This window comes from Salmo trutta, chromosome 24 (assembly GCF_901001165.1).
Source record: "Salmo trutta chromosome 24, fSalTru1.1, whole genome shotgun sequence".
NCBI lineage: Eukaryota > Metazoa > Chordata > Actinopteri > Salmoniformes > Salmonidae > Salmo > Salmo trutta.
Window position 1 is genome coordinate 33,904,158 of NC_042980.1, and position 27,268 is coordinate 33,931,425.

At 41.5% G+C, this 27,268-nt stretch overlaps 1 protein-coding gene across 1 annotated transcript; it reads right to left on the minus strand.

Annotated features, from left to right (window-relative positions):
- Window positions 1–380: 380 nt before the first annotated feature.
- Window positions 381–22,621, minus strand: LOC115161171 (uncharacterized). Its single transcript, XM_029711954.1, has 5 exons — window positions 22,400–22,621; window positions 21,859–22,182; window positions 21,460–21,565; window positions 21,268–21,313; window positions 381–512 (listed from the first exon to the last, which is right to left on the minus strand). The coding sequence occupies exons 1-5, from the start codon at window positions 22,461–22,463 to the stop codon at window positions 417–419; spliced, it is 636 nt and encodes a 211-aa protein (XP_029567814.1). The 5' UTR covers window positions 22,464–22,621; the 3' UTR covers window positions 381–416.
- Window positions 22,622–27,268: the final 4,647 nt, after the last annotated feature.

The window sequence follows — 27,268 nt, forward strand, 5'->3', positions numbered from 1 at the left end:
TAGGGTCAGAGAGAGAGGGGAAGGGAGAAGGTATTTATGGGGGGGTCATAAACCTTACCCACAGGCCAACGTCATGACAGCGTACTGCCAAATTGCATACTGATAGTGAGGATTCCTCCTCTGCACGTTCAATCAGTCACTTACATGAGCACAGAAATTGGTTATTAGAAAAACATAAACAGAACATTTTTCATCACAGTATCACTAACTACACACAACAAGCTGAAAAGAACCACCTAAGATTCCCACATATCAGCTTCTTGTCAATGTTGCTAGTTATCTGGTCATCCAGAATTACAACTACACATGGACTTCTGCCACATTGAAGCATGCGCTTTGTTTTCGTGACATTGTCAGCTAACCCGTATATGATACTTGACTCTTTTTTGGCATGTTAAGTAACTGCTGTGTGATTACTACTGTCCATAGACTGAGTTGAGTCTTTCGAAGTATTGACTCCACTGGCGTTGTTCTCTTCTGGCAGTGTGACCATCCAACTGGGCATTGCTCTCCTGTAGGGGAGAGAAGAGAGGAGTGGAGAGAGAAGAGATAGATGAGGGCAGCAGGTACCCTAGTGGTTAGAGCGTTGGGCCAGTAACTGAAAGGTTGCTAGATCGACAAGGTAAAAATCTGTTGTTCTGCCCCTGAACAAGGCAGTTAACCCACTGTTCCCAGGCCATCATTGTAAATAAGAATTTGTTCTTAACTGACCTCGATAAATAAAAAATAAATAAATAAAAATGAGAGAAGAGGTGAAAACAGGAGACATCAGGGAGCAAAAAAAGATGAGACAAAAGGAGAGCAGAGATGAAGAGAGGAGACAGTGCTGATTAACCCATACAGTAAGAGCTAATTTATGCTTGATCCGAAAATCATGTATGGTGTGACACAATTGCGGAGCCTCCGAAATTCGGCTCTGTACCGCATCACCATGCACCTCTGAAATTGTGTAACAATACAGATGGCTCCGTATAGCTCCGCATTGACACGATTGGGTCAGGGTAGGTGAGGGTAGGAGGTCCTGTATAAACACAAACTCACTTCCTTGACAACTTCCTTCACAACAGCACAACAGTATGAATGTCTTCTGCAGAGGACATATCACTGTAAATGGTGAAACAAGGCCACTGCAGAGTTGCAGCATTTATTGTGATACAGGAGAGCAATGTTTCTGGAGGCTCTGCTTTGGGGGGGGTGCTACTATGGAAAAATATGGAATTATTTTAAGAAGGTCAAATTAAGGAAATTAAGGATAATTAATTTGATTTTGAATTGTAAGACCCCTTCAAGTATAAAAAATATTAAACAATGATTTCATTACTAATTATTTTTGGCCTTACTGCTATTAGCCTATACAAACGCATTGGAAAACAGATTCACTACATTTAAGAACAGATAGTCACTCCTAAAAAATGTTTAAATAAGTTTATTCTGAAGTGTCTGTCTTGTACCGTGCATTCAGAAAGTATTCAGACCCTTTGACTTGTGGGCAGGCGAGTGGCCAGGCGGAAGCCACTCCTCAGTAAAAGGCACATGACTGCCCATTTGGAGTTTGCCAAAAGGCACCTGAAGGACTCAGACCATGAAAAACAAGATTCTCTGGTACGATGAAACCAAGATTGAACTCTTTGACCTGAATGCCAAATGTCATCTCTATGGTGAAGCATGGTGGTGGCAGCATCATGCTGTGGGGATGTTTTTCAGCGGCAGGGACTGGGAGTCTAGTTGGGATCGAGGTAAGGATGAACGGAGCAAAATACAGAGAGATCCTTGATGAAAACCTGCTCCAGAGAGCTCAGGACCTCAGATTGGGGCGAAGGTTCACCTTCCAACAGGACAATGACCCTAAGCACACAGCGACGACAACACAGGAGTGGCTTCTGGACAAGTATCTGAATGTCCTTGAGTTGCCCAGCCAGAGCTCAGACTTGAACCAGATCTAACATCTCTAGAAAGACCTGCAAATAGCTGTGCAGTGGCACTCCCCATCCAACCTCTCAGAGCTTGAGAGGATCTGCAGAAAAGAATGGGAGAAACTCCCCAAAAACAGGTGTGCCAAACTTGTAGTGTCATACCCAAGAAGACTCGAAGCTGTAACCACTGCCAAAAGTGCTTCAACAAAATACTGAGTAAAGCGTCTGAATGCTAAAGTAAATGTGATATTTCAGCTTTTTTAATACATTTGAAAACATTTCTAAACAACTATTTTTGCTTTGTCATCATGGGGTATTGTGTGGAGACTGACATGGGGAAAAAAAGCACTTTATTCAATTTTAGAATAAGCTTGTTTTACGTAACAAAATGTGGTGAAGGAAAAAGGTGTCACGTCCTGACCATAGAAAGCTGTTATTTTCTATGGTAGAGTAGGTCAGGGTGTGACAGGGTCTTTTTTTTTGTTTAGATTTTCTATGTTGTTATATTCTAGTTTTTGTATTTCTATGTTTTTTTTGGTTGGGATGATCTCCAATTAGAGGCAGCTGGTCATCGTTGTCTCTAATTGGAGATCATACTTAAGTAGTTGTTTTTCCCACCTGGGTTTGTGGGAGATTGTTTTTGAGTTAGTGTATGTTTCACCTCTTTGTCACGGTTTGTTGTTTTTGTTCTTCAGTTTATTTGTATGTATTGCATAGTTTCACAGTTTAATAAAGAAAATGTGGAACGATACACACGCTGCGCTTTGGTCCGCTCCTTCATCATACGACAACCGTGACAAAATCTCCCACCACCAAAGGACCAAGCAGCATGCCCAGGAGGAGCAGGGATCCTGGGCTCGGGGGAGAAGAGAGTGGAGGACATCTTGGACCTGGGAGGAGGTAATGGCAGGGGACAAGACCCTGCCATGGAAGCAGGCGGAGATAGTGAGAGAGGAACGGCGACAATACGAGGAACTAGCATGGCAACGACGGAAGCCCGAGAGACAGCTCCCCCCAAAAAACATTTGGGGGGGGCACACGGGGAGAGTGATGGAGTCAGGTTGTAGACCTGAGCCAACTCCCCGTGCTTACCGTAGGGAGCATGTGACCAGTCAGGCACCGAGTTATGCTGTGATGCACACTATATCACAAGTGCGTATTCATAGCCCGGTGCGATCTGTGCCTGCACCCTGCATTTTCCGTGCTAGAGTGGGCATTCAGCCAGGATGGATTGTGCCGGCTCAGTGCTCCTGGTCTCCAGTACGCCTCCTCGGTCCAGGATATCCTGCGCCAGCTCTACGCACTGTGTTGCCAGTACGCCTTCCAGCCCAGTTCGTCCTGTGCCTGCGCCCCGCACTTGCCGGGCTACACTGAGCATCCAGCCAGGACGGGTTGTGCCAGCCATACGCTCCAGACCTCCAGTGCGCCTCCACGGTCCAGTATATCCTGTCCCGGCTCCTCGCACTCGCCCTGAAGTGCGTGTCACCAGTCTGGGGCCACCTTTCCCGGCTCCACGCACTAGGCCTCCAGTGAGTCTTCCGGCAACAGTTCCCAGGCCAGAGCTTCCGGTGACAGTTCCCAGTCCAGAGCTTCCGGCGACGGCCTACAGTCGGGAACCTCCTGAGACGGCCTACAGTCCAGAACCTCCTGAGACGGCCCACAGTCCGGAACCTCCTGAGACGGCTCACAGTCCGGAACCTCCTGAGACGGCCCACAGTCCGGAACCTCCTGAGATTGCCCACAGTCCGGAACCTCCTGAGAAGGCCCACAATCCGGAACCTCCTGAGAAGGCCCACAGTCCGGAACTTCCTGAGAAGGCGCACAGTCCGGAACCTCCTGAGAAGGTGCACAGTCCGGAACCTCCTGAGAAGGCCCACAGTCCGGAACCTCCTGAGAAGGCCCACAGTCCGGAACCTCCTGAGAAGGCCCACAGTCGGGAACCTCCTGAGAAGGCCCACAGTCAAGAACCTCCTGAGCAGGCCCACAGTCTGGAACCTCCTGAGAGGGCCCACAGTCCGGAGCCTCCAGCGACGTCCTCCAGTCTGGAGCCTCCAGTGACTGTCTGCAGTCCGGAGTCTTCAGTGACGGCCTGTGTCCGGAGTCTTCAGTGGCGGTCTGCAGTCCGGAGTCTCCAGCGGCGGTCTGCAGTCCGGAGTCTCCAGCGGCGGTCTGCAGTCCAGAACCTCCAGTGATGATCCACGGTCCTGGTCCTTCGGCGACGATCCAGGGTCCAGTGACACAAAAGCGTAGGGATCAGCGGGCGGAGCGGGGGCTACGCCCGGCACTTGTTTTGCTGTTTTCCTTTAGTGCCTTATTGCAAACAGGATAAATGTTTTGGAAATGTTTTTGTTTAGTTTTTGTTGTTTTGTTTTAGGTTGCGTTCGGAGTCCGCACCTTTGGGGGGGGGGGGGGGGGGGGGGGGGGGGTACTGTCACGTCCTGACCATAGAAAGCTGTTATTTTCTATGGTAGAGTAGGTCAGGGCGTGACAGGGTTTTTTTATAGTTAAGATTTTCAATGTTGTTGTGTTCTAGTTTTTTGTATTTCTATGTTTTTTGGGGGGTATGATCTCCAATTAGAGGCAGCTGGTCATCGTTGTCTCTAATTGGAGATCATACTTAAGTAGTTTTTCCCACCTGGGTTTGTGGGAGATTGTTTTTGAGTTAGTGTATGTTTCACCTCTTTGTCACGGTTTGTTTTTGTTCTTTAGTTTATTTCTATGTATTGCTTAAAGAAAATGTGGAACGATACACACGCTGCGCTTTGGTCCGCTCCTTCATCATACGACAACCGTGACAAAAGGAAACCGCACACTGCTCTTGATAGTATCACTGATCTTTAATAAGCTTACGTATCGGCCTCATGGCCTGCATCAGAGCTTTTGTGAAAAAAAAATGTGCACCCTTACGTAGACCTAGCCCCACCCACATCCGTTCCACGCATCGAAAGGGGTTGGAGGAGAAGGAAAAACAAATAAGTGCTACCAAATATAACAATATGCATTTCATAAATATTCTAATATAGTGTGTAAAGAAGATGAATTAAACACGTCTGTAAAACCTCAATGAGGACATAGCAAGTTTTCATAAGTCATTGGGTACATCGTACAGAAAACATCAGAGTAATCTTGACTAAATGTAAAAATGAATAGGGACATAATGCATGTTCAAATTCACAACATAACATACATAGGCATTTCATCATTAAGTCCTTTAGGAAATAATGTCTGGAGGGTGAAAATCCAAAAACATTCTCTTTTACTCAGAGTATTATTAATATCACCTCCCCTGTCTGATATCTTAACTTTCTCTATACCACAAAATCTAAAGGTAGAAATGTCATGTTTTAGGTAATTAAAATGTACTGCGACTGGATAATCCCTGTCGTTTCTCCTGATTGAACTTTTATGTTCACTAATTCTCTGTTTGAGAGGACGAGAGGTTTTACCGACATAGCAGAGCCCACATGGACATTTAATAATGTAAATAACATGGGTGGTGGAACACGTAATAATGTCATTTATTTGGAACCATTTTCCTGTATGTGGGTGGCAGAAATATTCACACTTCATCATGTTGTTGCACTGTGCGCATCCTCTGCATTTATAGCTACCATTTGGAAGAGGGCGTAAAAGAGCCTGGCTGATTTTCTTTTGTTGCTGGCAGTTGGCATGAACCAATTTATCGCGTAAATTGCGACCTCTCCTATACACAATAAATGGTGGATTTTAATATTCAGCCGGCAAAGCCAGTGTTTCTTGACCACATCTCCCACTTTTCACGAGTTCAAAGTATATGTGGTTGTGAACATTACGGATTGTTCTTTAGCTTCAGCGGGTCTTTTTTGTAGCAGTTCATCTCGTGTTTTTCCCAATGCCAAATTAAGAGCTTCATCCACACATTGTGGAGAATAGCCTCTTCTTAGAAACCTAATGCACATCTCCGCTGCTTTTTCTAGATAATCCTCTGTGGAGTGGCATATACCGTGTAGTCTGAAAAACTGGCTTCTTGGAAGTCCTCTTTTTAATGGCTCAGGATGGAAGCTGTCCCCTGTAATAGAGTATTTCTGTCGGTTTCTTTTCTATACAGAGTTGTAAACAGGGTTCTATTTGATTTCTCAATCCACATATCGAGGTAATGAACACGTTGAGTGTCAAATTCAATGGTGAATTTGAGATTGGGGTCAATGTCATTGAGTAATGCCATAAAGTCTGACAGCTCTTTTTCCGTTCCTTCCCATATGCAAAGAATGTCGTCAATATATCGATACCACTTCAGGACTTTAATTCAAAAATGGATTTTCATTTTCATTATTAACAAAACGTTCTTCTAAAAGACCCACATAGAGGTTAGCATAGCTCGGAGCGAATGTGGAGCTCATCGATGTTCCATTTGTTTGGAGGTAGTATTCATCATCAATCCTAAAATACCGTAACTTCCGGGCTATTAAGCGCACCTGAATATAAGCCGCACCCACTGAATTTAAAAAAAATATATTATTTTGAACATAAATAAGCCGCACATGTCTATAAGCCGCATGTGCCTACCGGTACATTGAAACAAATTAACTTTACACAGGATTTAATGAAACACGTCTTGTAACAAAAATAAATAGGCTTTAACGAAACACGGCTTGTAACAAAAATAAATAGGCTTTAATGAAACACGGCTTGTAAGAAAAAATAAAGAATTAGCAGTAAGCTTTAGTTGTCTTTTTGCACTGAGTCAATTCCTCATGCTGCTGTTTCCAACATCTTATCATCGACTCATTAAGACCGAGCTACCGTGCAGCAGCTCTATTTCCTTTTCCAACAGCCACATCAATCGCCTTCAACTTGAAAGCTGCATCATATGCATTTCTCCGTGTCTTTGCCATGATGAGGGTGACAAAATGACTACCGTAATCAGAATGATGGGAAGTTTGAGAGCGCTCGATTTAATCTAAACAGTAAACAAAAAAGTTGTTTGACCTTAACCCGTTCGGCAATATTATTGGTCTAATGAAAGCTTCATGCCGCCAAAAAACTGAGCACGTCACAGAAGTGTTTTTTTTTTTTTTTTTAATTGAAAGCGGGAAAAATCCATATATTAGCCACGTCATTGTTTAAGCCGCAAGGTTCAAAGCGTGGGAAAAAAGTTGCGGCTTATAGTCCGGAATATACGGTAGTTATATACGTCAAAACATATTCAGCCAGCTCTAGAATAAAGTTTGTTGGTGGATATTCGTTAATATCTCTGTCTCCCAAATAGTGAGCTAGGGCGCCAGCCCTCCCACATGGGGAATGCTGGTATATAGACTCTCGACATCTAATGTGACCAAAATACAGTCTTCTGTTAAACCCGTTATTTGTGAGATCTTGTTTATGAAGTCTATAGAGTCTTTTACATATGATGGCAATTCTTGCACTTGAGTTTTAATAAAATAGTCTACAAAGTTCGACAACGGCTCTAGCATTGAGCTTATTCCTGCAACCACTGGTCTGCCTGGATAATTGCCTTGTTGTGTTTTAGGTTTGTGTAATTTTGGTAAAATGTACAGGCATGGATGTGTGGCACATTTGCAGCAAAGATATTCATATTCAGGTTTTGAGATAAGGTGGTTTAATAGGGCTTGCTCCAGATTATCTCTAAAACTGGAAACACTTATCTTCCTCACTAGCTTTAAGCACCAGCTGTCAGAGCAGTTTACAGATTACTGCACCTGTATATAGCCTATCTATAATTTAGCACAAACAACTCCCTCTTCCCCTACTGTATTTATTTATTTATTTTTGCTCCTTTGCACCCCATTATTTATATTTCTACTTTGCACTTTCTTCCACTGCAAATCTACTATTCCAGTGTTTTACTTGCTATATTGTATTTACTTCACCACCATGGCCTTTTTTGCCTTTACCTCCCTTATCTCACCTCATTTGCTCACTTTGTATATAGACTTATTTTTCTACTATATTATTGACTGTATGTTTGTTTTACTCCATGTGTAACTCTGTGTTGTTGTATGTGTCAAACTGCTTTGCTTTATCTTGGCCAGGTCGCAATTGTAAATGAGAACTTCTTCTCAACTTGTCTACCTGGTTAAATAAAGGTGAAATAAAAAAAATACAAAATTTGAGCATATTTCCCTTTGGAACACCTGTGTGGGATCAACACTCAGTTATTATAGAAACGTTCATTACTGAGTTGTCTCTGAATTTCTTCTTTATATTTTTCATAGTCTAAAACAACCACAGCACCCCCCTTATCTGCAGGTTTAATAACCAAAGATGAATCTTTCATTAATTCATTAAGTGCCTGTTCTTCTGTTCTAGTGAGGTTCTTCTGAATGTGGTTTGTGTGTCTCGTATATACTGACATGACTTCTTGTTCGACTAACCTACAATAGGTATTAATCGAGGAGTTGTTAACCATAGGACAGAATTTGCTTTTGGGCTGAAAATGGGTACCAGTTCTTTGATGTGTTTCTAGGCCCGAAAGAGTGTTTTGCGAAAACACATGCTTAAGTTTAATCTTGCGAAAGAATTTAAACACATCTACTTTTGTAACGAATGGTTTATCTGTACATGTAGGTACAAAAGAGAGGCCCGTATATAAGACTGAGACTTGAGCGTCAGTAAGGTATCCATGGCCTGTGTTCCTGGTCTCTTCATTAACCCATTGCCTCTCCTACATCATTTATTTTCTTTCGTGGAGCCTTGTGTTGCTTCCGGGCAACAAAAAAAATGACTGTGTGCCATGGTCGCAGGAGTCACTGTCTGTAGGGAATTCGCTCTCAGGGGATGCCTCTGTGTCCAACTTTCCATGTCCTCCTGCTGCTGCGTATCTGCGTCCCCCGATCAGTGGTGCGTCCCTACATCGTCCTCTCCGTGCTCCTGTCCTTGGGCCTTCCCATGCATACACCTGGTTGAGCTGGTTTCCAATCCCTTGGGATTGGAAACAGAGGAAGATCTTCAAAGGTAAGTGATTTATTTCATTGCTATTTGGGATTTTGTAACGCCTGGGCTGGTTTGAAAAAGTATTGTGATGTGGGGCGCTGTCCTCAGATAATCGCATAGTATGCTTTCGTGGTAAAGCCTTTTTGAAATCTGACAACGCGGTTGGATATCTGTGTCTCGCTGATATTTCTTGATCTGTGTTGCTTGTAGAAAGTCTCTGTATTTCCCAATGGACTGGTTGATCGTGTCATCTATGGCTGTAAAATGTGGGCCTAGAATCTCCTTCATTATAACCTCATGTTCGCTAATCTTAACTTCAACTTCTTTTACTTCCTTCAACACATGTTCAACGATTAATCACATTAAATCTAAAGAATATTTGTTGAGTATTTCACCCCATTGCTGAATGAAAGTTTTGTCGTTTTTCCCTATTGTAGACTCCTTCTGTATTCTCAGTCCTCTTGGAATGCGCTTGTTGCACCAATACTCACTAAGAGTGGTGCCATGCAGGAACAAACAAGTTTCTTTCTCTCGGAGTCTCTGGAGTTGGATTTTAAGTTCGACAGTCGAGTGCGGAACTGGGTTGTCCATGTTGGAGGTAGGGAAAATAATCTTGTTGGTGTCTTCTTGTGTGAATGAAAGGGTACTCACACAACAAAATTTGGAAAATTGAAGGGGTCTGAATACTTTCCTAATGCCCTGTATCTGAGATATATAAGAAAGGTCAGGAAACATTTTCTTTTTTATTCCATGTACTGTACTTAACTTGTTATTTATGGCACTTAACAGTCTCCATATATACTTCCATACATTTTTTCAACTGGTACAGGTATAACTGTGGGAAGTAGGAGTGCTGAGGGTGCTGCAGCACCCTCTGAAAAAATGTAATAAAACAAATAGATTAATTAACAAAAATGTGTCAAAAAATGTGTGTGCACACCCCAGAGCTCTCCAGATGGTGGGTTGACCACATGTTGACAATATGTGACTAACAGTGTAGTTCTACTTTGTGGAGGGTTAAGTGCCTTGATCAAGAGCACAACGGCAGGAGATGGTATCAGACACTGCAGCCTTCTTAAGCCTCTTAAGGCTCGGGGGGAGTGTTCGGAAGTTCAGATGAATTACGTGCCCAAAGTAAACTGCCTGTTCCTCAGGCCCAGAAGCTAGGATATGCATATAATTGGAAGCATTGGATAGACAACACTCAGAAGTTTCTGAAACTGTTAGAATAATGTCTCTGGGTATTACAGAACTGATATAGCTGGCGAAAACAAGAGGAAAATCCATCTGACCAAAAACAATTTTGGTCACATTTCAATGATAGCCTATAGGAAAAACAAATAGATAGGACCCAGATTGCAGTTCCAATGGCTTCCACTAGATGTCAACAGTCTTTAGAAAGGTTTTCAGGCTTGATTTTTTTTAAATTAGCAAGTAGTTGTAGTTTTGCCAAGGTGTCTCTCATTAGAAAAGTAGTCTTGTGGTGTGTGTGAATGAGGTGTGCGCTGTTCGTTATTTATCTTTCCTATTGAACATACTATTCTCCGTCTTAAATTGTATCATTTATTTAGATATTAGAGTACCTGAGGATTAATTAGAAACATCGTTTGACTTGTTTGAACGAACTTTACCGGTAACTTTTTGGATTCGTTTGTATGCATGTTGAACGAGTGGATTACTGAAATTGAAGGCGCCTATTAAACTGACTTTTTTGGATATAAAGAAGGACTTTATCGAACAAAATGACCATTCGTTGTGTAGCTGGGACCCTTGGGATTGGAAACAGAGGAAGATCTTCAAAGGTAAGTGATTTATTTCATTGCTATTTGGGATTTTGTAACGCCTGGGCTGGTTTGAAAAAGTATTGTGATGTGGGGCGCTGTCCTCAGATAATCGCATAGTATGCTTTCGTGGTAAAGCCTTTTTGAAATCTGACAACGCGGTTGGATTAACAAGAAGTTAAGCTTTAAACGATATAAGACACTTGTATTTTCATGAATGTTTAATTTTACGATTTTTGTATTTTGAATTTCGCGCTCTGCAATTTCACCGGATGTTGTCAAAGTTACTTTTTCATGTAGGCTATAATAATGGTCATGAAAATGTGGTTGCCATGTAGAAGTAATGGAAAATGTGTATGAACCCTTAACAGTGAATACTCAGAGGTCTTCATAGCATAATGTAATTTGTGTATTTTGGTGAACAAAGTCTAATGGACCGACTTGGACAAAGACAGCTATTGCACTTCTTTCATCCTAAGAACCTGTTTGGGCTAGGGGGCAGTATTGAGAATTTTGGAAAAAAATATGTGCCCATTTTTAACTGCCTCCTACACCAACTCAGAAGCTAGAATATGCATATTATTGTTCAGGTTTGGATAGAAAGCACTCTGAATTTTCTAAAACAGTTTGAATGGTGTCTGTAAGTATAACAAAACTCATATTGCAGGCAAAAACCTGTGAAAAATAGATTTTAAAAAATGTGAATTTTGTGACTGTACTATTTAGTGTCATTGTTTTATAGATACCATAGTGAGAAAGGATTCAGTTCGCAACTCCTAAGGCTTCCACTAGATGTCAACGATCTTTATAAAGTTGTTTGAAGCATCTGTGATGAATACAGACCGAATTAGAATGCTTGTAAGTTGACACGTCATCACTTCATTTTTTGCGCCTGCGCATAAATCTGAGAAGAGTGTCTTTGTCATAATCGTTTATTCTAGACACTTGATAGGTTGTGTGAAAATATTACTGATGTTTACTGATGTTTCACGTTAAAAATGGACCAAAAGATTAATGCTAAACAACGTTTGACATGTTTGAACAAACGTAAATAGATTATTTACTAGGTTTTTTTTAGCTTTTCGGCGTGACTTTACACTGCCCACCTCATTTTGTGGGAGCCTACTGAACGCTAACTATTTGGACATAAATTATGAACTTTGTCAAAAGAAACCACATTTGTTCTGGACCTGGGATCCCTGGCAGCGCCTTCTGATGGAGATAATCAAAGGTAAGGGGATATTTAGAATGTTATTATCGATATTAGATGATGCTAATGCTAACTGTATAGCTTAGCTTAGCTTATAGCTTAGCTTGTTGTTGTTAGCATAGTACCCAGTTTATTGCAAAATGTGATTTCCCAGTAAAGTTATTTTGAGATCTGGCCATTCGTTAGCAATTACGAGATGATAATATATTATTCTTTGAATGACAATATTATAATTTACCAATGTTTTCGAATAGTAATTCCGTGATTTGTAATGCTGGATTCACTGGGAGCATTCGAGCCGAAAAAAAATCTGAATTTCACCGCGACTGTAAATGCTGTTTTTGGATATAAATATGAACTTGATGGAACTAAAAATGCATGTATTGTATAACATAATGTCCTATGAGTGTCATCTGATGCAGATTGTCAAAGGTAAGTGCATAATTCTAGCTAGTTTTCTGTCTGTTGATGCCCTTCTTTGAATTGTCTAAACATTACACACAGCTATTGTCAATGTACTCTCCTAACATAACCTAACTTTATGCATTCTCCGTAAAGCCTCTGAAAATCGGACAGCGTGGTTAGATTTAGGAGATATATCTTTCAAATGGAGGAAAATAGTTGATTATTTGATTATTTGAAATGATTACTCTTGCAGTTTTGAATTCCCCGCCATGGTCACATGACAATGAATCCCAATACCGGGATAAGATCCTGCCCCCTGGCCTCAACAGGGACAACGCGGTTGGATTAACAAGAAGTTAAGCTTTAAACGATATAAGACACTTGTATTTTCATGAATGTTTAATTTTACGATTTTTGTATTTTGAATTTCGCGCTCTGCAATTTCACCGGATGTTGTCAAAGTTACTTTTTCATGTAGGCTATAATAATGGTCATGAAAATGTGGTTGCCATGTAGAAGTAATGGAAAATGTGTATGAACCCTTAACAGTGAATACTCAGAGGTCTTCATAGCATAATGTAATTTGTGTATTTTGGTGAACAAAGTCTAATGGACCGACTTGGACAAAGACAGCTATTGCACTTCTTTCATCCTAAGTTAAGCATTGTGTATAGTAGGTTGGTCATCTAGGTTTGTACCTATAGACTTTCCATTACCATGAAGACATCAAGTGGTTTGTGATGATGTTATGTTGTGGCTCAGTTGGTAGAGCATGTCGCTTGCAATTCTACGGTTGTGGGCTTATTCCCATGGGGGACCAGTACGAAGAAGTATGAACATGTATGCACTCACTACTGTACTGGATAAGACAGTCTACTAAAATGGAAAAGGAATGAATAGACTGTCAGTTTTCACATAGAAATAAGTTGCATTTGCAAAGTACTTCAAGAAACTGGAAAACATACTGTATATCAAAGCAAGTATTTTTATATTCGACAAGTATTATCAGATTAACTGTCGTAAAGATAATTAGAAGACTCAAGTTACAAATGCTGGTAAACACTCAAATACATTTAGTAAAATAAATATCACAAAAGTAGTGCACTGGGTCTTTACTTGTCCTGTTTCAGTGGACCAATAAACATCTTCAGAGTGGGCAAAAACAAAATATTTGTATCCCCTCCTCCCTCCCACCCCGTCGGCCAAGATGCTTGTTGGGGTCATAGAACACCATTGTTATAGGCATTTTATGGTAACAAATACTCTTATTGTAATCTTTCTTACCGTGGTTTCCTCTTAACAATAATAACACTTGCAGTTGACCAGGGCAGCTCTAGCATGGCAGAAATGTGATAAACTGACTTGTTGGAAAGGTGGCATTCTATGATGGTGCCACGTTGAAAGTCACTGAGCTCTTCAGTAAGGCCATTCAACTGCCAATATTTCCTATGGAGATTGCATGGCGTTGTGCTTGATTTTATACACCTGTCAGCAATGGGTGTGGCTGAAATAGCCAAATCCACTAATTTGAAGGGATGTCCACATACTTCATGAAGTGGTGTATATAGAAGACAACTTGAGGTGTTATTGCTGTAAAATTACAGTATGTTGCTGTATTCTGATTACATTACACTCTTGTAAATTATATTGAATGTATTTTAACTGCAACTCAGTAGCCGGTAAGATATTATAATTTTACATGCTAAGCGATACAGTACAATCTTGTAAAATGACTCAACCTACTGGGATTTAAACTCAACCTGACATTTCCGGCTACACCACCATTCTGTCATCTGAATTTGTCGCGTTAGGGGGATTTCAACTTATATTGGCTTACCCCGGCCATTTTAAGAATATTTGTCTTGACTTTAACCTGACTCAACTCATTGCAAAACGCCACACTAATGAATTGAAAAATGAAACAAACTCTTCACTGATTGACCTAATTCTGACAAATTGCCCCCACAAGTACTTGTCTAGTGGGGTCTTTGCTAATGATCTCAGTTATCACTGTCCTATTGCATGTATTAGAGATACCAAACAGATTAACACTGATCTCCATAATTATGAAGAGACATTTTAAAAAAACACACACAAACCTTTCATCATGATATGTATTACTCTGACATTTCCTAAATCATTTTTATTTACTCTAATTTATTCAGGGGAGGCAAATTGAGACAAATGTCTCAGTTGCATGGGTGCCTAGAGGGCAAAAATTCCTTCAACACAACAAAAAGATATAAACTACAAGACAGCTATAAATACAGTGAGATCCAAAAGTATTGGGACAGTGACATATTTTTTGTTTGTTTGGCTCTGAACACCAGCACTTTGGATTTGAAAATACACAATGACTATGAGGTTAAAGTGCAGACTGTCAGCTTTAGTTTGAGGGAATTTTTTATCCTTAACAGGTGAACCATTTAGAAATTACATTACTTTTTGTACATAGTCCCCCCATTTTGGGGGACCAAAAGTATAGGGACAAATTCATTTATAGTGCCTTCAGAAAGTATGCATACCCCTTGACTTAATCCACACTTTGTTTGACTAACAAAACAGATTAAAACATTTTTAAATCGCTCATCTTCACACAATACCCCATAATGAAAAGTTAAAATATGTTTATAGAAATATTTGCAAATTATTTGCAAATGAAATAAAAAAAAATCGAATTTACGTAAGTATTCACACTGCTGAGTCAATACATGTTAGAATCACCTTTGGCAGCTTTAAGTCTTTCTTGGTAAGTCTGAGCTTTGCACACCTGGATTGTAAATATTTGCACATTATTATTTTTTTAATTCTTCAACTCTGTCAAATCGGTTGTTGATCATTGCTAGACAACCGTTCAAGTCTTGCCATACATTTTTAAGACGATTTTTGTCAAAACTGTAACTAGTCCATTCAGGGACATTCAATGTCATCTTGGTAAGCAACTCCAGTGTATACAAGGCCTTGTGTTATAGGTTATAGTCCTGCTGAAAGGTGAATTCGTCTCCCAGTGTCTTTTGGAAAGCAGACTGAACCAGGTTTTCCTCTAGGATTTTGCCTGTGCTTAGCTCTATTCCGTTTCCTTTTATCATAAACTCCCTAGTCCTTTAAGATGACAACCATGCCCATAACATGATTCAGCCACCACTATGATTGAAAATATGGAGAGTGGTACTCAGTAATGGGTTGTATTGGATTACCCCAAAACATAACACTTTGTATTCACAATAATTGCTTTGCCACATTTTTTTGCAGTATTACTTTAGTGCTTTGTTGCAAACAGGATGGATGTTCTAGAATATGTTTTATTATGTACAGGCTTCCTTCTTTTCACTTTGTCAATTAGGTTATTGTGGAGTAACTACAATGTTGTTGGTCCATCCTCAGTTTTATCTCATCACAGCCATTAAGTGTTTTAAAGTTGGGCTCAAGTTGGGCTCACAGTGAAATCCCTGAGCGGTTTCCTTCCTCTCCTGCAACTGAGTTAGGAAGGACGCCTGTATATTTGAAGTGACTGGGTGTATTGATACAACATCCAAAGTGAAATTAATAACTTCACCATGCTAAAAGGGATATTCAATGTTTGCTTTTAATTGTATTTACCCATCTACCAATAGGTGCCCTTCTTTGTGAGGCATTGAAAACCTCCCTGGTCTTTGTGGTTGAATCTGTGTTTGAAATGAATTGCTCAACTGAGGGACCTTACAGATAATTGTATGTGTGGGGTGCAGAGATGAGGTAGTCATTAAAAAAATATGTTAAACACTAGTATTGCACACAGAGTGAGTCCATGCAACTTATTATGTGACTTGTTAATAAGCAAATGTTTACTCTTCAACACATTTAAGCTTGCCATAACAAAGGGGTTGAATACTTAATTCGATTTTTTTGTTGAAAAAACATAATTCCACTTTGACATTATGGGTACTGTGTGTAGGCCAGTGACTAAAAAACGTAATTTAATCCATTTTAAATTCATTCTGTAACACACCAACATTTGGAAAAGGTCAAGGGGTGTGAGTACTTTCTGAAGGCACTGTCTTCACACATTCTCAAAAATAAGAATATTGTTAGGCTACAGTGTTGTTCCCTGGGGTACAAAAAGGTCAAAGGTACACACATAAGGAACTCATATGGTACTGGTTGTGCGGATAATCTATTATTATGGTACATTTTTGCATCCAATATTTTGAATATAAGCTACAATCATCACTGTGCTCTGAAATGTAGGTGTGGACAATGTACTGGAGGGGAACATTAGCATATTTGGGAGCATGGTCTAATATTTGTATTTGTGCCAACCGTAAACAGCATACAGCAAAAAAAACGAATTGACCAATTTACTAATTTACTGTAAAATGATAACAAAGATTACAAAGTATTTGTTACTGTAAAACAATGACAGTACTATTATTGGTGTCATAAATCAAGTACAGTAACAGTATTAGATACTGTAAAATACTGTATAGTAACACTGTACCTTTTTTTTACTTCTTCTCTTACAGGTACTGGCTGCCAGTAAGTTACCGTAGAAACAACAACATTTTTGCAGTGTTTTAAAAAAAACGGAGTGAGTGCAGTACTGGATTTTCTGGAGCACAGAAGTTTTGGAAAAAAGATACAAAGATTTCTGTGCATATATAGGATCCGCTGCGCGCTGCCCCTCTCAGTCCTTTCAGCTACTGCTGTGTCTAGACTGCACTTTAGGAACACATTCCTAATATTGAGTTGCACACACTTTTGCCATCAGAACAGCCTCAATTAATCTGGGCATGGACGCTACAAGGTGTCGAAAGTATTCTACAGGAATGCTGTCCCATGTTGACTCCAGTGCTTCCCAGTTGTGTCAAGTTGGCTGGATGTCCTTTGGGGGGTGGACCATTGTTTATTTATCTTTTATTTATTTTTTACCCCTTTTTCTCCCTAATTGGTAGTTACAGTCTTGTCCCATGGCTGCAACTCCCATACGGACTCGGGAGAGGCGTGCGTCCTCCGAAACACAACCCCGCCAAGCCGTACTGTTTCTTGACACAATGCTTGCTTAACCTGGAAGCCAGCCGCACCAATGTGTCAGAGGAAACACCGTACACCTGGCGACGTGTCAGCGTGGATTGCGGCCAGCCTGCCACAAGAGTCGCTAGAGCGCGATGGTACAAGGACAACCCGGACGACGCTGGGCCAATTGTGTGCCGCCTCACGGGTCTCCCGGTTGGCTGCGACACAGCCTGGGATCGAACCAGGATCTGTAGTGACGAAGCTAGCACTGCGATGCAGTGCCTTAGACTGCTGCGCCACTCGGGAGGCCTGGTGGTGGACAATTCTTGATACACACGGGAAACTGTTGAGCGTGAAAAACCCAGCAGAGTTGCAGTTCTTGACACACTCAAACCGGTAATCCCGGCACCTACTACCATACCCTGTTCAAAGGCACTTAAATATTTTGTCTTGCTCATTCACCCTCTGAATGTCACAGATACACAATCCATGTCTCAATTGTCTCAAGGCTTGAAAATCCTTCTTTAACCTGTCTCCTTCCCTTCATCTACATTGAAGTGGATTTAATAAGGGATCATAGCTTTCACCTGGATTAACCTGGTCATGGAAAGAGCAGGCGTTCCTAATGTTTTGAACAGTCAGTGTATATGTTTTTGGAATGTTCTTTCAGCTGTTCATAGGCTAAGTCATCATGATCAAAATTGGTTGACAGTTCAGAAGAGGGTGAGTAGCCTCTTCTGACTCCTCTAGCTCCACAATGATGGTGCAGGCCAAGCAGCAGGCTTTTAGCCAGCCTTGCTGCTTTGTGGAGTCCACCACAAGCACAGTCACTGTAGTCAGCTCAGCTCTCCCCATTGAAACCGTGTCTGTCAGGGCCGGTCCTTGCCGTTCTGCCGCCATAGGCAAGACCAAAAAATATCTGCACCAAAAAAAACGTCCAAAAGCTGTTGGTCTGTGCTCAATGAGGTGTAGCCTAAAACAGGCCACTGCATTGGCTTTATTAGTCCTTATTTCTGTGACTAATCAATTGGCCTATTTAAACTCTGAATATCAGCTACCCAGCTTTATGAGGACTAATCGCGAGCCTAGGAAATGCATAAGTATTTTCTTTTCGCTGTGATCAAAAATTGAAGGATACAAACTTGAAACCATTGATCATGACAACGGTGTGAAACTCCTGGACAGCAGTTGTGATTGTCCATTCTATATTGTCAATTTTAGTTTGACATGTCCTGTTTTTAGGATATGTTGTTTGTTAACATGACAGCAAATGTTTTAGTTGACTGGGTGCCATTTAGAGAAACCTGAATTTTGCAGTGTCGGTGTCATTACATTGTCATACATTTTATCTCCAGCTTGTAGGCTACAGAATTATTATTTTTTTAAATATTTATTTAACCTTTATTTAACTAGGCAAGTCAGTTAAGAACAAATTCTAATTTACAATGATGGCCTAGGAACAGTGGGTTAACTGCCTTGTTCAGGGGCAGAATGACAGATTTTGACCTTGTCAGCTCGGTGATTCAATCTAGCAACCTTTCGGTTAGTGGCCCAACGCTCTAACCACTAGGCTACCCGCCGCCCCAGAAAAGGCCACATACTCTTTATACCATATCCTATAGCTGCTACATGATTTATATTGGATAATTATTTTTGACTGAATGTTGGTGGAGCGCTGTAGAGATGGATCTCTCCAACAGCACCCTGGAGAGGCGAGCTGGGAATGGACAAGCAAAATATGTTGCGCTCCCTGCTTTTGACAAATTGGCACTGATCACCTAAAAAGCCCATATGCCACTGGTTGAGAAACATTGTCAGGGTTTTATGTGTTGTTGTTGGACGTGCGTCTTGGTCAGTTTAGTTCAGAAAATGCAGCCCTGGTCAATCTGCCACCATAGGCGGCCGCCTAATCCTACCTAATGAGCGGGCTGGTCGTGGTGTCTGTGCCTCGATCTAGGTCGGGCAGAACTAAACATGGTGGTGTTCACTTTAGCAATCTCATTGGAATAAAGACCTCCATTCCTGTCATTATTGAAAGAGATTGCTAGTTCTAGGTCCCAAGAAACAAATAGATCTGCTGTTTCATCTGACAGTTAATGTTGATGGTTGTACAGTAGTCTCAAATAATACTGTGAAGGACCTCGGCCTTACTCTGGACTCTGAACTCTCTTTTGGCGAACATATCAAGAAAATTTCATGGGTAACTTTTTTCCATCTTCGCAACATAGCAAAAATCTGAAACGTGTTGTCCTAAAATGGTGCATAAAATCTAATGCTTTTGTCACTTCTAGAATAGACTACTGCAATGCTCTACTCTCTGGCTACATTACTAAATAAACTTCAGTTAGTGCTAAATATGGCTGCTAGAATCTTGACTGGAACCCCAAAATTGTATCATATTACTCCAGTGTTAGCCTCTCTACACTGGCTTCCTGTTAAGTTAAGGGCTGATGTCAAGGTTTTACTTCTAACTTACAAAGCATGACATGGACTTGCCTCTACCTATCTCTCCGATTTGGTCCTGCCATACATAACTACACATACGCTATGGTCATAAGACGCAGGCCTCCTTATTGTCCCTAGAATTTGTAAACAAATCATTGTGGGCTGTACTCAGCCTTGTCTCAGGTTAGTAAGTGGTTGGTCTGTTGATATCCCTCTAGTGGTGTGGGGCTGTGCTTTGGCAAAGTGGGTGGGGTTACATCCTGACTGCTTGGCCCTGTTCGGGGGCATCGCCGTCTCAGCCTCCAGTATCTATGCTGCAGTAGTCTATGAGCCGGGGGGCTAGGGTCAGTCTGTCCTATCAAGTGAAATTCTCCTGTCTTATCTGGTGTCCTGTGTGAACTTAAATATGTTCTCTCGAACTCTCCCCCTCCAGGAGGACCTGAGCCCTAGGACCATGCGTCAGGACTACCTGGCATGATGACTCCTGGCTGTCCCCAGTCCACCTGGTCGTGATGCTGATCCAGTTTCTGCTGTTTTGCCTGTGGCTATGGAACACTGACCTGTTCACCGGACGTTCTACCTCGTCCTGGACATGTTGTTTTCGACCCTCCCTCTTTCTCTCTCTCTCACTCTCTCTCTCTCTCTCTCTCTCTCTCTCTCTCTCTCTCTCTCTCTCTCTCTCTCTCTCTCTCTCTACCACACCTGCTGTCTCGACCTCTGAATGCTCGGCCAACTGACATTTACTCCTGAGGTGCTGACCTGTTGCATGCTCTACAACTACTGCAATTATTATTTGACCCTGCTGGTCATCTATCAATGTTTGATCATCTTGAAGAAGTATCTGGCCTTAATGGTCGTGTACTCTTATAATCTCCCCTCGGCACAGCCACAAGAGGACTGGACACCCCTCAGACCATGGTTCCTCTCTAGGTTACTTCCTAGGTTCCTGGATTTATAGGGAGTTTTTCCTAGACACCTTGCTTCTACATCTGCATTGCTTGCTGTTTGGGGGTTTAGGCTGGGTTTCTGTCTAAGCACTTTGTGACATCTGATGTAAAAAGGGCTTTATAAATGCATTTGATTTAATTTGATAGAGTAAAGTGAGAAACCTGAAATTACGTGTAAAATAACACATGGGCAGAGCGTGATTCGGATCCTAAGTTTGGTTTCCACTAGTTACCACAGCCACAAATTTGGCAATATCAAAAGAATTCATGAAAACTCCGTATTCGTGGCCTGGCCTTTCAGAAAAGGCATGTTCGACCCTCCCTCAGGAAGACGTTTCCCGTTTTCTAAAACCTTACATTCTGCACATTTTCAAGACAACATAAACATAAGCAGGAGGCTGCATAAAGTGTTTAGTGCGTAAAAGAAACACATGAACAGAACATTGGGAGTTTTAGAAAACAGGAAAAGGCATCCTGCTGGTGGGACAAACACAAGTCACAGAGACACTTCGTTTAGTAATGATCAAGCGCTGAATGGAAAGGGAAAGGGGATACCTAGTCAGTTAGTTCCACAACTGAATGCATTCAACTGAAATGTGTCTTCCTCATTTAACCCAACCCATCTGAGTTAAGCTACTGACCTCTCCGTGCTGATCACAATGACTTGTCTGTTCCTGTTTTCGTTTCCTGTAGAAACAAAGTAACATGAATTACGTATTTCATTGAACATTTTACTCCTACTCAACAATAGATACAAAATGAGACCACAGTGCTTTAGGCAATGCAGATTTGATTGAATTGAGCTCTTAGGCACACGACTCTGAGCTACTCACCTACACAGCCAGACTATACAGCAGATGTTAATGCAGAGAACCACTCCTCCAATAGCAGATGGAATTGTGAAGAGCAATAACTTCCGTAGGCCATGTTCAGCATGATCTGTGTTAAGACAAACAGACAGAAACAATTGTGGCTTTCAGGAGAGTTGACAAGTCTAAAACAAGTGTTATATTCCTTTGCTTTTTGACAATATAGTAAACAATTGGGAGATAATAACCAAATAATAACATTATAACATTCAGTATTGATGGTTTGCAATAATTATCACAATAATTGATATTTTTGTTCATATCAAAATTCAACTTCAGAAATGTGCATATTTATATCTAGCATTACAGAATACAGTTTCTTCTCCACATGTTACAATATAAACAGAACATTACTTCCATTACCTGTGAGGTTATTAGTGATGGTCAAATTCCACTCCATTGTCCGTACACCACTTTGATCATCTGTTATTTGACAGCTGTAGCTCCCTGTGTCATGTAACTCTACATTAAAGATAGTCAGCTTTGTAGGCGGATCAACACTCATCCTGTCAGAGGTGAATCTTCTTTCAGTTTTATTCAGTGTGTCACTATGAGAGAAAATGAGAACTGTGTCCTTCTTCCAGATGTATGATGCATCCATCTCTGAGTTATTGCAAACCAAAGTAACAATTTCTCCCAAAGAAGCTGATTTATTTTTCTGATATTTTGTTGTGTCAGCTGCTGACTCTATGGGACAGAAAACAACAAAGACAATGTTGTAAGTACTTTACTTTAAATGACATTGTGAGATTTTTTTTATATTTTAAGAAGTCATAAGAATGCAAACCAAACACACACAGACAGGTAGGTAGGCAGGCAGGCAGGCACAGACACAGACACAGACACACACACACATACACACACACACAAACACACTGTACTATGATCATCCACTGTAGCTTACCTGTAGAGACAAGGAACAGCATGATGACCACAGACACCAGGTCCCAGGACAGGAAGGTTTCCATGACGATATTGGACGTAGCTGACTGACAGAGAGAGAAATGGACAGAGTGGAGTGGAACGTCAGGGTCTGAGATCAGTGTCACAGCTAGCTAACCAGGAACCACTCAGAGAGGGCAGGACATGAACATTTTGGGTAGTCTGAGGTGCATGGTAAACAGAGGAAGTGGTCGTGTGAGAGAGAAGCACAGCAGTGAGTTTGCCTTAAATATCCCAGTCATTCAACTCAGAGACATTACACATATCCACTCAGCATTTTATTACTGAGTGATTTACTGTGTGCTCAGAGTTGGATTTCAAGGTGAATTTCATATCCAAAGCCTCATTCCCCATCGATGATCCCGTCCCCGAAAACTGTCAGACTGGCCAATAGCTTCTTCCCCTCGACCATCAGGCTGCTGAATAGCCACTAAGCAGCTATCTGCTCCCCCTGTCCCCCACTTGCCACCTGGACTTACCCACACACCAGGGTGTCACCAGTGTTTTATGTTCATGTTAGCTCTAGTGTTATTGTGTTCCATCAGGAATCTGACACCAAAGACTTGTGGCGAGCAGAATCAACAACCTCTGCATCATTCAAGACTGTTGCTTTGTGAGAAGGTGGTAAAATTGACAGTTAGCCGTTGCTATGTAAATGCCAGCTGAAATGTACCCAGGCCTTGCCTTGGCTCCGAGACAGAACAGGTCTGCCAAAGCCATGGCCCAGTGAGACACAGGTGCCAGCCCAGGCAGTTGGAAACAGAAAAGTTTGAGCCTTTTGGGTAAAACACTGGGCTAAATCCTCAGTGGAAATACACCAAGAGAGTGCAGGAGTCTGGCCTAGTGGTAGCGCTGCCCACTCCATACCACACATCCCCCTGGCAACGGGGATTTGAGCCCTGTCTTGGCCACTCTGTCTGAGCCATAGAAATAGATTATATTAAATGTTTTATGATCTGAGCCCCTTCTATCTAACCCTCTCTGTATTTCTCACTGACATTTCATAAAATAAACCACATAAAGTGCTGCAACTCTAAGGGGTCTGACACCCCAGAACATACTACATTCTGAACTACCTCAGTGTAGAATGTAGTACATGACATTAAGATCAGTTTCACATTGACTCAATCACATTAAATCACTTGGTGTTTTTCAATGCTTTTGACCATTTAGTTCTGGTTTTTGATCTTTACATTTGGGATGAAATGATCAACTCAAGAGTCTGCCTATATACTCATGCGATCCATGGGTAACTATTAGTTTTGCTATTTTGTTAGTTTATGTGTGTACTGTCGCAAACAACTGTTGACAATTTTATGTTAGTCTAATGTACAGAGGTGTGAGACAAATATGCTTAAGAGTGGCTGGGGTAGTCAAACTGATACAGGATGTGTTTGTGTGGTCTGAGAGGGGAGGGGGTAGAGAGAGAGTGTAAGACTGAGAGAGTTTTTTTCTTCTTCTTTGAAACAGTGTTCTGAGGAAATACCACAGTATAAAGGGTGTGAGGTTACATTTTGGAACATGCACTCATCAATTCCATTCAGGTGCTGCCTTGACTTTGACAGAGAGATAGGCATCTGTGGAGAGCTAATGTATTCAGCTCAGAGGAAGTAACTGTTTGTCACTTCCTGAAACCCCTGAGGGTTCGCCAGTAAGCGGGGCAGCAGGTAATGCATACTTCATGCACATGGAACAAACAGTAAACGTGTGCACTTAAGTACACCATTCACACAACCACAGAAACACACAAGCACACACAAACTCACACAGTTAAATAACGTTGAAGTAAACTATAAAAGTTGAGTTCTGTCAACTTTCTGTGATTCAAATCAAATTCTCCACCTATGCATCATAGTTCTATTGTCACATACAGATAGTGGTTTTGACTCTTTCATCAACCATGTTTACCTGCTTTAATGATGGTGTTGGAGTTGCGTTTGGCCACGCAGTCGTGGGTGAACAGGGAATACAGGAGGGGACTAAGTACACATACCTGAGGGGCCCCAGTGTTAAGGATCAGCATGGCAGACGTATAGTTGCCTACTCTTAACACCTGGGGCGGCCGGTCAGGAAGTCCAGGATCCAGTTGCAGAGGGAGGTGTTTAGTCCCAGAGTTAACTCAGAAAGGAGAGAGAGTGTCCTAAGAACCTTACTCTATTAAATAAAACAACCATTTGGTGCATAAATGTAACATAATCTTGTAATCCTGCTACCACAAGGTTTACTAGAAAATTTCTTCCATCCTACCCAAATTTCCTCATCTGTTTTGGTGCTTCCCTTTTGCACTATGCTTTTCCGTGCGCAAACTTTTACTATACCACAGGTCAATATAGTCTAACTGTCTATCCTGACCTCTATCCACCATTCATAGTGACAATAGCAGTAGGTGGATTGTGTGTCCATGAAAGATTGCATGAAAGAACAGCGAAGACATGAGACACACAGCTCAAAAAGTTCCGCTATTAATAACGTAGACTAGCCTACAACACCACAATGCAATGAATAATTGCGTTGTTGTTTTCAAGTGAGTACAACATTCAACTCTAGGCTGCAGTGAAAATGTCATTTGAATAACAGCGCAAAAATCCCTTTGATTTGAATGTTTCTTTACATTTGGATAAGTTGTTGGTCTACTCTGGACAGTTTACAGCATTTAGAAAGGCACAGTAGCAGGCCAGTCTGGCTGTATTTTTACTTCTGGTACTGAGATGCGCTGCCTATTGCAGATCATCAAGTCATCCTGTAATAACGTGACCACATGTGCTCCCTACAGGCAGAGTTATTCAGGAAAGCTTAAAGATGCAATATGTAATTTTTTTGGCGCACTAACCAAATTCACACAGAAATGTGAGTTATAGATCTGTCATTCTCATTGAAAGTGAGTTTATGAAGCACTAGATCTGTTCCATGTGCACTATTTCTATGCTTCCCGTTCTTAACTTTTGTTTTGGCATCTTTTACTTTCGGATTTGTTGACCAGCTTGAACCAGCTGAAAACACAATATTTTTGGTTATGGAAAATATATGAAACAGCGGTTTAGATGGTACAATGATTATCTACACTATCATTGCTTGTTTTGTAACATAAACTGAAATTAGGCAAACTATTACAATTTTTGCAACCAGGCAATGGCAGAGCAATTTCAGCATAGGGCACCATTAACGGCCACTCTGCCTCCTCTCCAATCCGAGCAGCTATTCATTGTGCACGTAGAACCTAACGCTTCAAAATAGCCTAAATATTTATCAAAATCAAATCAAATCAAATCACATTTTATTGGTCACATTTACATGGTCAGCAGATGTTAATGCGAGTGTAGCGAAATGCTTGTACTTCTAGTTCCAACTGTGCAGTAATATCTAACAAGTAATCTAACAATTTCACAACAACTACCTTATACACACAAGTGTAAAGGAATGAATAAGAATAAGTACATATAAATATATGGATGAGCGATGGCCGAACGGCATAGGCAAGATGAAGTAGATGGTATAGAGTACAGTACAGTCGTGGCCAAAAGTTTTGAGAATGACACAAATATTAATTTTCACAAAGTCTGCTGCCTCAGTTCGTATGATGGCAATTTGCATATACTCCAGAATGTTATGAAGAGTGATCAGATGAATTGCAATTAATCACAAAGTCCCTCTTTGCCATGCAAAGGAACTGAATCCCCCCAAAAAACATTTCCACTGCATTTCAGCCCTGCCACAAAGGGACCAGCTGACATCATGTCAGTGATTCTCTCGTTAACACAGGTGTGAGTGTTGACGAGGACAAGGCTGTAGATCACTCTGTCATGCTGATTGAGTTCGAATAACAGACTGGAAGCTTCAAAAGACAGGTGGTGCTTGGAATCATTGTTCTTCCTCTGTCAACCATGGTTACCTGCAAGGAAACACATGCTGTCATCATTGCTTTGCACAAAAAGGGCTTCACAGGCAAGGATATTGCTGCCAGTAAGATTGCACCTAAATCAACCATTTATCGGATCATCAAGAACTTCAAGGAGAGCGGTTCCATCGTTGAGAAGAAGGCTTCAGGGCGCCCAAAAAAGTCCAGCAAGCGGCAGGACCATCTCCTAAAGTTGATTCAGCTGCGGGATCGGGGCACCACCAGTACAGAGCTTGCTCAGGAATGGCAGCAGGCAGGTGTGAGTGCATCTGCACGCACAGTGAGGCGAAGACTTTTGGAGGATGGGCCTGGTGTCAAGAAGGGCAGCAAAGAAGCCACTTCTCTCCAGGAAAAACATCAGGGACAGACTGATATTCTGCAAAATGTGCAGGGATTCGACTGCTGAGGACTGGGGTATTGTCATTTTCTTTGATGAATCCCCTTTCCGATTGTTTGGGGCATCCGGAAAAAAGCTTGTCCGGAGAAGACAAGGTGAGCTCTACCATCAGTCCTGTGTCATGCCAACAGTATAGCATCCTGAGACCATTCATGTGTGGGGTTGCTTCTCGGCCAAGGGAGTGGACTCACTCACAATTTTGCCAAAGAACACAGCCATGAATTAAGAATGGTACCCAACACATCCTCCGAGAGCAACTTCTCCCAACCATCCAGGAACAGTTTGGTGACGAACAATGCCTATTCCTGCATGATGGAGCACCTTGCCACAAGGCAAAAGTGATAACTAAGTGGCTCGGGGAACAAAACATCGATATTTTGGGTCCATGGTCAGGAAACTCCCCAGACCTTAATCCCATTGAGAACTTGTGGTCAATCCTCAAGAGGCGGGTGGACGAACAAAAACCCACAAATTCTGACAAACTCCAAGCATTGATTATGCAAGAATGGGCTGCCATCAGTCAGGATGTGGCCCAGAAG